This window comes from Momordica charantia, assembly GCF_013281855.1.
Source record: "Momordica charantia cultivar OHB3-1 chromosome 2 unlocalized genomic scaffold, Mcharantia_2.0 BLBB01000002.1, whole genome shotgun sequence".
Classification (NCBI taxonomy): Eukaryota; Viridiplantae; Streptophyta; class Magnoliopsida; order Cucurbitales; family Cucurbitaceae; genus Momordica; species Momordica charantia.
Window position 1 is genome coordinate 3,814,307 of NW_028275160.1, and position 10,811 is coordinate 3,825,117.

A 10,811-nucleotide genomic window follows, 5' to 3' on the forward strand; every position below is an offset into this window, starting at 1 on the left:
AATAAAGTTATAAATTAAATGAGAAATATTGTTTCCTTAAAATGCACTAGGTTTAAAAAACATATTATTACTATTAATGTTACTATTATTGTCAATTTAAAAATAGCTCTGAGACATTTTAAACCTGGCTGCTTAAGATGAGGTTCAATTTCCACCCACCTGGTTTAAACTTTACAAAAATATTGTTTATTATTATCTAGGTCATATCACCTGCTAGTTGGTAAGAAATGACCCTTTTGACCTTCATTGAAAAATATGCCAATTTTGGAACAAACTACTCTGTCAAGGGATGGTCTGAATTTGAAGAACAAGGTTGTTCTTAATGCTAACGAGATACACCCATGGGATAGCAGCCAAGTACCCGAATAAACGTTGCATATTCCTACAAGGAACACAAAAGGATTTCATTAAGAACTTGGAAGTGAAAGAACATGGCACATTGATTATGTAATGTAAATACACGACGTTAAAAGAGAAGCCTCGACATGACATGCAAATATAATATTAATGTTAAATTTTCGTTAGACAAAAATGCATAAACCAAAAAGAATAAGCCACAGTTAATTTTTTTTATTATATACTTAATTAACACCTCTTTCATGTGGGCTTGGTTACTAATTTGATTCATGAAGGCAGATTTGTGGATTTGATCTCATGCTTTAATACTGTGACTGATCATCATAAGTTGATTGGTTAACATATATTTGAATTTTATATTCTCTCTAACGTTCAACTAAGAAAATCTTTAACAAAATCAGCAACAAACCTGCAAATGGCCCAAGGCACTCTGCGCACGTGCTTCAGCCATAGAAGCTTCAAAATCAATGTAAAACATGTAGTCAAAGTACCTGCAAACATTAAACGTTGAGAGAGGATTCATCAATCTATACCACCAGCCATTTGAAGCAACTTGCATTGTAATAGCTATAGCGAAGGCCTTTCAAGGTCTGCTGATACTGCAAGATGCAGATGATGATGGTACATACTTGGCAGTACCCGTGTTCGAGTCATCGACTACTCGTAAGGGGTGATTTCTTTGCGGTCGACTTTCAATCTAGTCATGTAAGTAGAATTCTCACATAAGTTCAGAGACAAAGGGTAGTGGCAAAAATGCTTTTTGAGAAAAGATAGAATTTTATCAACAGATTGGTTGCATCAAAGTACCTTTGTCAAGTTTATCTCTCTTAATGCAAACAACGCCAAGGCTTTGAACAAGACACCAGGCCCTTCATCCAAGGTAAATACGATGCTTGTCTAAAACGAACAGAACATTTGACTTCAAGTTTATTAAAGCTACAAGTTCAGCAGATATGAGGCTAGTAATCAGCACATATGCGATTCAACTTACTTTATAGGGCCTATCATTTCTCGGAATGATCGGTTCCCTCGCAAGTACCAGGTAACGAGTCATGTTGTCTGAATCATCCTATGTAAAGATAGAAACTAAGCAGTATAATTTTTCTTAAGCAAAGAGGTGACCAAATATATAAACCATATTTTAAGACGGAACGAGAACAAAATTAAATTAGAACAAGAGAAAAAGTTCACCTGGATCCCTTCTGCCAGAATGTTTAGACCATATATTTCTGCAGCTCGAGCACCAGCAACAACTCCTGTGTCCCTGAGGTTGTTCAATGCTACATACTACATAACAAATCGAGATGAATAACTTGCTTTTGAAAATAAACCGATACAAATGGTTGGGGAACTTTAATAATAAGAATATAAATTAACATATAAGAACCTGAGCAGCACCAGCTGTATCATCAACACTTTCTCTGACAACATCCAACCTATTCAAGGCAGTATCACTCAAGGCAAGTGCCTGCCCACGCAACACTTGAAGGTCATTGATTTTTTTAGTAGTGACATGTCAGTACTTTTTACTTCCGAAAACTCACTTCAATTGTAAAATACAACCCAAGTTCATGAAGAAGATGCAATGCAACAGACAGTAAGAGTAACTTCTATGATGGAGGGTGCAGACTCAACATTATACGTTCATGTTCATGCATCGTGAATGTCTAAGAGAGAATCAAGACATTGTCCATCAAAGTCTGGGGGATTACCATTTTAGCTATTACAATTACTACCACTTGAATTGAACAAATATTTGTCACTTGATGCGAGACCACAGTTAAAAAAAGAAAAGACAAGGATGGAAGTCGAAGCTTAACCTGCGGATGGCTAAGAACACGTTTCAGCTGTTCTGCTCTCACATCCGGCAGAGCTAGAAGGCACAGATTGGTGGCTAACTGCACTTCACCAACAATATGTAGCCTATGTCGAAGGAGCAAATCGTAGTTGCGATGAATGCTCCCACCTGATGAATTCTCAATCGGAAGAACAGCCTTATCAGCTATCCATAATTCAACAGCCTACAACGAAAAAGGAAAATCGCGACAAAGTAATAATGGAGGACTTGAGTGAAGTGGATTTAAAGCAAGTAAAGTTGAAAAGAATAATGTGGGCGAATTTTTTCTTATAATTACATATCATCTTTAAAAATGAAATAGGTTAAATAATACACACCAAGGAAAGCAGTTCTAATTCTTTTTATATATTTTAGCTGATAGATTGTAAATAAAATGAAATGTAAACCTTAAATGCATCTTCAAACTCATCGCAAGGAACACTTTTGCAATTAGGGTCCGCTTTAAGTGCTGCATCCTCACTGTATGATCCTGGCAACCCCTGCATCATTTACTCAACAAATGAGAAAAGCAGATAAAATTTACTAAATATAGATTAAAATTACTTGTTAAAAAAAGGTCAAAAGTCAAGTAAAAAGAAGAGAAAAGGCATCGGCTCATTATTATAAATCGTACCTTGAACGATATTCGAACCTTCCGACCATCATCTGGATAAGCAGAAGTATTTGACACTGATAATGGTCCTGCAACCACTTACATAAAATGCATTAAGACTAAGAGATGAAGGAAATGTCGTCCAAAGTCTAGCCAGTTTAAAATTTTGTTTTTATTGAAGATGCCCATAGTGCAATTTAGAAAATAATATTTTTAAACAAAGTATGAGGGAAACATAACAGGTTAAAACGAAAAGACCAATAATAAGGGGGCAGAAATTGGGAACACTAACTTGAAGAAACTGAGTGGGAGCAAAAACTTGCTGTTCCTCAACATGTGCACTGAAGTTTATCTGAACTTGAAGAATTTATTAACGACTGAATTTAGAACAACAAGGACATTTTCCCGTAACCACAGTTAAGAAACAATTAACTAAACATGTTTCCTCTCAATTTTTTGAAACCGAAACTTGTCCAAACAGCCCCCAAACAAGTCTTTAAATCCCTTTGTTTGGATTCTGGCGAGCCCCTGCCCAATCATGTCAACCAAGATCTCCTAGTTGGCCTTCATTTAAACTTGTACCCTATCTCTAAATTAATGCATCGAAATTCCACTAAGAAATGGTTGATTCCATAAAATTTTATTACAGTTTCAAATTATTTTTCTAGAAGTACTTTCTTATGTGCACGTTGATAGAATAAGAGCCAGGATACTTGTATGCCACCTATTGATGATAAAAACCTTCTCCCCTGAAAGTTAACTCAAGAAGTGCAGAGAAACAAACAACCAACTAGCAACGTTCAATACAATATCAAACCACAGCATTCATCAATTCACTAGGAAACATATTCCACACTTTGATTCAAATAATCTGCCGAATCGCAAAACTTACTTGCAAAGGAGCCGATATCCTTATTCAACCTCCGGACGAGATTGCCGTCCAACTGATCGTTAACCGGCTGTAACTCGGTCCGATTCGACGGCTCCTCAGCCTCGATGGAGCAAGTCATCAATGGGGAAGTCGGCAAATTTAAAAATCCTCCTCTAGATTCCAGCTTCAGCGTCCTCTCCGTACCTTCATTCCCCTTCAACACCGCCGCAGGAGACGGCTTCGGCCCCAGACTCCACCAGCACATCTGAGACGCGACATCCCCCAACGCCATAGCACTCGCTAAACTCATCGTAGAATTTCGAGTACCGGTTGAGAACCCGCTAGAAGAAGACAAAATATGCTAAAGCCGTGGAAATTAGGTTCTTCTTCCCAGGAACTGAGTTGATGTTTATTCCCTCTTCATTGTGGTCTGACAATGGAGTTGGAGAAATGGCTGGAAGTTGGGGGAGAGAGCCGATGAGATAGAGACCAAAATGGATTTTATATACGTGATGGCAAAGAAATGAAACTGAATCATGTGGGACCCATGTTTGGGGAAAATGAAGTAAGTGACCAAATTACAGCCGTTGATTAGGAGGACTTTTGGAGCAGAGGCGTTGACTGTTCTCCATCGCCGTCCTGGAATGAGTGGATTGTTGACATCTACAAGTTTATTTTATAAACAACCAAAATTTGGTAAAGGAGTGTTGAATCGATCTAAAGATTCTAAACCGATCGGCTTGGTATGACTCTTTTGTTTGCTTGTTGGATTTTATTTAAGTAATTTTTAATACATGCAACTATTAAAATTTTTTAATTATCTTCGTTTATAATCTTCACCTCCTCCTTCAACTTTCAAATATCCTATTTTAATACGTTGGTTTTGTATAATTTTATTTTATTCTCTAAATTTTGTAAGAAATAATATTTTAATGTTTGATAATAATTTTCTATTAAGTTTTACTTTTACTTTTATTAAGTGGATGAATAAAAGATATATATAATCAATCAAAAGGTTGAAATTTAGAATTACACCCCACTTTTTATCTCTAACCTCTCTCTTTCTATCTTTCTAAACTGTTATCTAAAATATTAGGAAATGACCAAATTCTCTACGGGATCGGAGTTGGGATGAAAATGAAGAAGGGGACGATGAATGCATCCCCTTACTAAATTATGTATAAAAATATTAAATATTTTTAAAATGAATTATATAGATTTTTCTTTTAGTAGCATATTTTTCAACTCTAATTTTTTTTAGTACAACATGTGATGAGTTGAGGTTCGAACTCACAATTGGAGATATATGCCAATAACCACTAATTCTGTGCTCGTTTTGGTTTCAACTCTAATTTTTTAAAAAAACATACAACAAAAAATAATTACCATACACGTACGATTTTTATTTCTTAAAGCTGAAAAATTAAAAAGACCTAAATGATAAATAAATAAAGAAGAAACGGGGTTGGTTAAAAAGTTAGTAGTTGGACTTGGACTTCGGTAGTAATTAATTTATTTAAGAAATCATGAGATAAATCCAATTTGTTTACCCAACGCAACCAATGTCTCCCAATGACATCAATGTAGGTCAAAATGACAACATATGTTTTAGGATTTTACCTCTATTAATGACGATTTTAACACCCAATTCTTTGTACTCTTATCTAAGAAATATTATAATACAACATTTAAAGTAATTAAAGGAAATTTGTTGGAGCAACAAAGAAATTGAAATAGTAGGTAACAATCGCAAAATCTAGTATGTTGTTAAAGTAGATACGTTTGAAAATTCCGTAACTTCTTCAATTGTAAAATATTTTGACATGTCATTTTTATTATATTTTTTTACTCTTGGAGAAGGAGTAAAATACCTTTAACCATTCATTTATTCATACAGAATGGATCAATTGAAGCCCAACTCGGCTCACTCATACAAATGCCATCACTGATTCAGCTCGCAGAAGTTAGTACGAAAGTCGGTTATTTCTACCTACAACAGAGGGACAAGAATTCAAGCAACATGAAAGATACACAAAAACAAGCTGTTTTGTATATTTGACTTGTTAATTTGAAGGGAGTACAAAACTGATAAGAATAGGATTCCATTTATCTCTCACTCTCACAGTTGAATCCAGCAACATGAAAGTTGAAAGCATTATGAGCTCTAAAATCACAACCCCAACACTAGAATCATCAACAAGTCAAGCAATTTACAGATTTAACAGAGTTTACTTGCCCTGAATCTAATACACCAACAGTAACCTTTCGCCGAGCATCCCCATACTATAACAAGTCCTTTATAAAATCAAGGTTTAACGTGTCCCGGACGATGAGGAATAGCCCGAGAAGTACGACGAGCATGATCCCAGACGACATGATTCGCTGCTCGAGTTCTAGAGGCAGCTTCCTCCCTCCCCTTGCAGCCTCAATGAGGATCAAAGCCAACGAACCACCGTCCAAAGCAGGTAAAGGCAGAAGGTTTATAACAGCAAGGTTAATATTAAGCACAGCTGCAAATTGATAGAGCCCATCAATGTTGGACCTTGCAACTTCTGCACCAACAGCGATAATAGCCACAGGACCAGAAACCTTACTGGCTGACTGAGAGAAATTTAGAAAAGTCTGTTTCAAGCTATCCAAAACATTATATGACAGACCCAAAAATTCCGTTCTAGAATAGTTAAAAGCCTCCAACAAATTCCTTGCCACAACCTTAGAAATCTTCACATTAGGTGAAAGCTGAACCCCAATTCTTCCTGTTCCATCAAAACTCTCATCTGGGATGACCCCAATTTCAATATCCTGTTTCCCTCTTTCAACCTTGAGAAGCACAGTTCTTTTGGGGCTGTTTTTAATTGCATCAACAAGTTCAGAAACTGCTGTAGAACCCAGTTTTGGCAGCTCATTTCCATTAACGGCCAGAATCACATCGCCCGGAAGTAGGCCATCGCGGGAAGCGGCCGAAAGAGTTCGAACCTCCGGCACGAGCACGCCGGGGAAGGGCTCTTGGACCGGCAAACCGACGGATGAGACTTGAATTAAGATAATTATGTATGCGAAGATTATATTGGCGATAACACCAGCAGAAATTACTATAACTCTATCCAATATCGGTCTATTTTTGAGCAAATTTTCGTCGTCGACTGGAATATCGCTCTCTGGATCATTATCCGGAAAACCCACAAATCCACCGAGAGGAAAAGCCCTAATGGAGTATTCTACATTGTTTTTGTTGAATTTTGCAAGAATTGGACCAAAACCAATTGCAAATTTACTTACATGGATGCCCTGGAGACAGGCGGCGAGGAAGTGACCGCTCTCGTGAACGACAATGATGGCTGTCAACACCGCCGCCGCCTCGAGTACGGACTGAGCACTTCCGATGTCGAGTCCGGCGAAAGCCCACAGCCTGAAATCGGCACTCTTCCGACATGGGATTCTGCTCTTTTCCCAGAAGATTTTGTGTCTGGTCTTGAAACTGAGATCCGACGAAGAGAAGGAATGGCATAGAGAAGAAGAAGAAGAAGATGATGATGATGATGATAAAGATTCTGAGAAGTGGGTTCTGGACTTCACTGAAAAATCTGGGATCGGGGACTTCGAATTCGCTAATTTGATTACAGAGAAGGAAGTGGAAGAGAGATTTAATAGCATGATTTTTCAAGTTCCTGAGGATTAACAACTAGACGGAGGGGAAGAAGAAGGAATTGGAGAAGAAATAGTTTTCGGATAACACCTTTTTGAAATTTGTGGAGGGGAATTGAGCGAGGCGTTCCCCTTTTTTCCCCTCGCATTTTTGTGTGTTTCGATATGTGAATGACATTTGAGGCCTCAGTCGCTTGACGGCTCCAACGTGTGATCCGAAATTATATAAAAGACGCTACTTTTATTGGAAGAAAACACATAAAAGCAATCCTAAATATGAATTTTTTTTCATTAACCCTTATTTTTTTAGGTAATCTTTTCTTTAATTAGTATTTTCTTTAGTATAACATATTTGAACTCGTGATCCTTTATCGAACATAAATACGCTGATCTCTGTTCCCGTTGCCTATTTGTTAAGTAGTTTCAACTTAGTCGTTGATATTTCACTATTTTTTAAATTTATTTTGTTAATAGTGAATGTCAATATTAATCGATAAACTTATCTGACATAATAATCCATGAGTTAATAAAAATCTTGAGGAGAAAAAAGGTCATTATAATAAGAAAACTTGAAACTTTCACAAATTTTTTGAAAATTTTGAGGAAAAATTAGAAAATTTTCTCTTCTTAAATGATTTTCTTTCTTTTCTAAATTTCCGTCAATTCATTAAATATTATGGTGTATAAATTTTCCATAGGTTAATTTAACATTTATCAATGATGAGAGATAAAATTGAGAAATATTATATAAAAAAAAGAATCAAATTGAAATTTTTTAAACAAGAGGGACTAAATTAAAAATATATATATATAAAAACAAAAATTCACCAGATAAGTAAATAATTTGATCCAAACTTTGTAAGTTTATTCTATTTTTATTTTTAATGATGTTTGTTTTAATTTAAAAATTATATATATTTTGATTCTTAGTTTGTAAACCTTTTCTTTTTTAAACTCAGTTGTTATTATCAACTTTTCACCTAATATTTATGTTCCCGAAACTTGTCTTTAAGCAATTTTGTGGCTTAATCTTACTCAGCACATGCTTTAAATCACATTATCTATTTTCTAAAAGAAACGTAGAGATAAAAACTCTTTTTAAAATAGTTTAAGGATTGAAATTATAAATTTTAAAATCACAACGACCCACCCACGTTAATTTGTGAGAAAAGTTAAATACTAAAATAAATATTTAAAAGTTTTCAATAGAATAATTTAACTTAAAAAATGTGTGGGATATAAAGATGAAACGGTTAATTTGTTGTTTGACCTCATTTTTCACATTATTGTTTATAAATCCTAATTCTTACCTTTATTCTATCATTTAGTTTTTTTAATATAACAAGTGGGAATGGAATAGGAGATTCAAACTAATAGTTTCTTGATCAAAGTTAAGCTCATCTTGTAAGTATAACTCATATTTTAACCAATCAAAAAGTTTTTTGTGCCATTTAGTTAATAGCCTTAAATTGTGGTTGGTTGATTTATATTTATTATTGATTATTATTTTATCACTACAGATATAAAATTGGAAGATAGGCTTTAGTTGTAGAAGATACTTTTGGTGATTGGTTGGGTGTATAGCGCTGATATTATCCTAAAAATCACCTTAAACACACAAAACACACCAAATAATAATAATAATAATAATAATAATAATAATATCAAGCATCATTAGGCTTAAAAACCTTATTACATGAGAGAGAGAGAGAGAGAGAGAGAGAAAGGTCTAATGCTTTTGCAAAAAATAAAAATAAAAATAAAAGGTCTAATGATGAATATTAAAATAGAGACTTAAAAAATATATATTTGATGATATTTAAATGGATGAAATTTAAATTTGCAGTGAAAATTCAATTGAAATTTAAAAAAATGCAATAGAAATGAGTGGTTGTGTCAATACTATAAATTACATCTTTTTTCGAGGTCAGAAGTTTGATCTTCATATCTTCAAATTGTTGTACTAAAAAGATATTAGAAACTAAGTTAAGTTTAGAGTCAATCCGATTATGAATCACTTTTTCGAATAGAAAGTTCAATACATTATGAAAATAAGTTGTCGTACTAGCGAGCATAGACTCACTAATTTTATTTTCTTAAAAATGCCAAACTATGACTCAAAGAGTGTAAGGATAAGAAGTATGTAAAGATAAGTTTATTTATTTGGAAACGTGAAAAGGGCAATATGAAATTTGATGACAATTTGATGATGATATTTTAACGTCATCATGTGAAGCACAAACATCGTTAAATGAAGTGATGTTCCTCTCTTTTCACATATTAAGTTTATTATTATTATGATTTTGAAAAGGTGTTGAGATTGATATTATTTGTTGTAGAATTTTGGCCAAATTACCAAAATAAATAAATCTATAAACTTTCATCTTTGTTTCTTTAAAATATCTATTATTTCAAAAGTTTGAATATTATCTTTTGACGTGACAATATCTAGAATGACGTGATAATTAACGTATAAATTTACCTTGATTATGTCGGAAAGAAAAGAAATGTAGAAAAACTATATATGGTTTTTAAAATAGGATTATGACGAAATTTGGTCGACAATTAATTGAGAAGCAAACTCTCTTGACAAAGAAAGGAATAAGACTTTTAGGAACGTTAATTGTCATTTATTAATAGAGGTTTATCTTTTAAAAATTAATGAAAAGTCAATACTAATATTGATTTTTGAAACAATGACAAAATTCATGAATATTTTTTGTAATTTTATAATTTAAGTTGGGTGTACATTTGACAATAAGACAATGTACATTTGTTTGGTTTATTTTAATTTATTTAATTTTAGTTCATGTTCATGGAATAAAACAACAATAGAAAAGTGCCAATTTAAACATAGTTTAACTTAAAGGGATATGTCGTGTTCAATCAAACTAAACTTACGTCGGGCAACCACTCTAACTAATCGAGCTCTGTTTTAAGTTGCAAGTTATAAATGCTTAAGTAGATGTAAAAAAAATCGTTAGGTGGTTAGTGAATACTGTTTATTTCTTTAATTAATTAATTAATTTATTTATTATTATCAATTTTACTGAAATAACGAGGGAAAAATAAAATATAAAAATGTTACAAAATGAGTTGTTGATTATTTATCTTTTCAGTTGACCGTCAACTTTTTAGTGTTAAATATTAAATTGTTTCCTAGAAAGTTATGATAACGTTTTATATTGATAAATTTTTTGCATATTATAAATCTCAAAATTTAGGACGAGTTTCCTTTAAATAAAATGTTTTATTGATTAACCAAATATTACCATTTTTCTTCTTATAAATACACTTTAGTCTTTTTCAAACACTTTAAACTGCATTCTAAATACGCACTAAATATGTAGACATTTACAAGCACTTCTCATAAATAGAAAAGTATTATGATCAATTTAATACCATTCAAAGCAAACCATAATTATTCTACAAAACTATAAGCAGGGTTTTGAATCATGTATATTAGTTCTAATAACCATATTTGATGT

General features: G+C 33.4%; 2 protein-coding genes across 4 annotated transcripts; both read right to left on the bottom strand.

The window, feature by feature from the left end:
- Nucleotides 1-47: 47 nt before the first annotated feature.
- Nucleotides 48-4,165, bottom strand: LOC111011037 (arogenate dehydratase/prephenate dehydratase 1, chloroplastic). 3 transcript variants are annotated; one of them, XM_022284650.2, is made up of 11 exons: nt 3,700-4,164; nt 2,829-2,896; nt 2,602-2,694; nt 2,178-2,378; nt 1,745-1,825; nt 1,549-1,644; nt 1,349-1,426; nt 1,165-1,254; nt 987-1,054; nt 767-848; nt 48-382 (listed from the first exon to the last, which is right to left on the bottom strand). In XM_022284650.2, the coding sequence occupies exons 1-11, from the start codon at nt 3,986-3,988 to the stop codon at nt 326-328; spliced, it is 1,203 nt and encodes a 400-aa protein (XP_022140342.1). In that variant the 5' UTR covers nt 3,989-4,164; the 3' UTR covers nt 48-325. The 3 variants fall into 3 exon arrangements, 2 of the variants coding, with proteins under 2 accessions (XP_022140342.1, XP_022140341.1); XM_022284649.2 differs by having other exon boundaries at nt 2,829-2,905; XR_002601401.2 differs by lacking the exons at nt 48-382; nt 767-848 and having other exon boundaries at nt 981-1,054; nt 1,165-1,276; nt 2,829-2,905; nt 3,700-4,165.
- Nucleotides 4,166-5,706: 1,541 nt separating this feature from the next.
- Nucleotides 5,707-7,529, bottom strand: LOC111011017 (putative membrane metalloprotease ARASP2, chloroplastic). The gene has a single exon (XM_022284624.2). The coding sequence runs from the start codon at nt 7,330-7,332 to the stop codon at nt 5,962-5,964; it is 1,371 nt and encodes a 456-aa protein (XP_022140316.1). The 5' UTR covers nt 7,333-7,529; the 3' UTR covers nt 5,707-5,961.
- Between the last annotated feature and the right edge of the window lie 3,282 nt (nt 7,530-10,811).

What these genes read in the sequence shown, in the direction of transcription:
- LOC111011037 (XM_022284649.2), bottom strand. Translation starts at nt 3,988, where the DNA reads ATGAGTTTAGCGAGTGCTATGGCGTTGGGGGATGTCGCGTCTCAGATG. An exon ending in GAAATGATAGGCCCTATAAA is followed by an intron (nt 1,255 to 1,348) that starts GTAAGTTGAATC and finishes TGTTCGTTTTAG; the next exon opens with ACAAGCATCGTATTTACCTT. An exon ending in GTGCCTTGGGCCATTTGCAG is followed by an intron (nt 383 to 766) that starts GTTTGTTGCTGA and finishes TGTTCCTTGTAG; the next exon opens with GAATATGCAACGTTTATTCG.
- LOC111011017 (XM_022284624.2), bottom strand. Translation starts at nt 7,332, where the DNA reads ATGCTATTAAATCTCTCTTCCACTTCCTTCTCTGTAATCAAATTAGCG.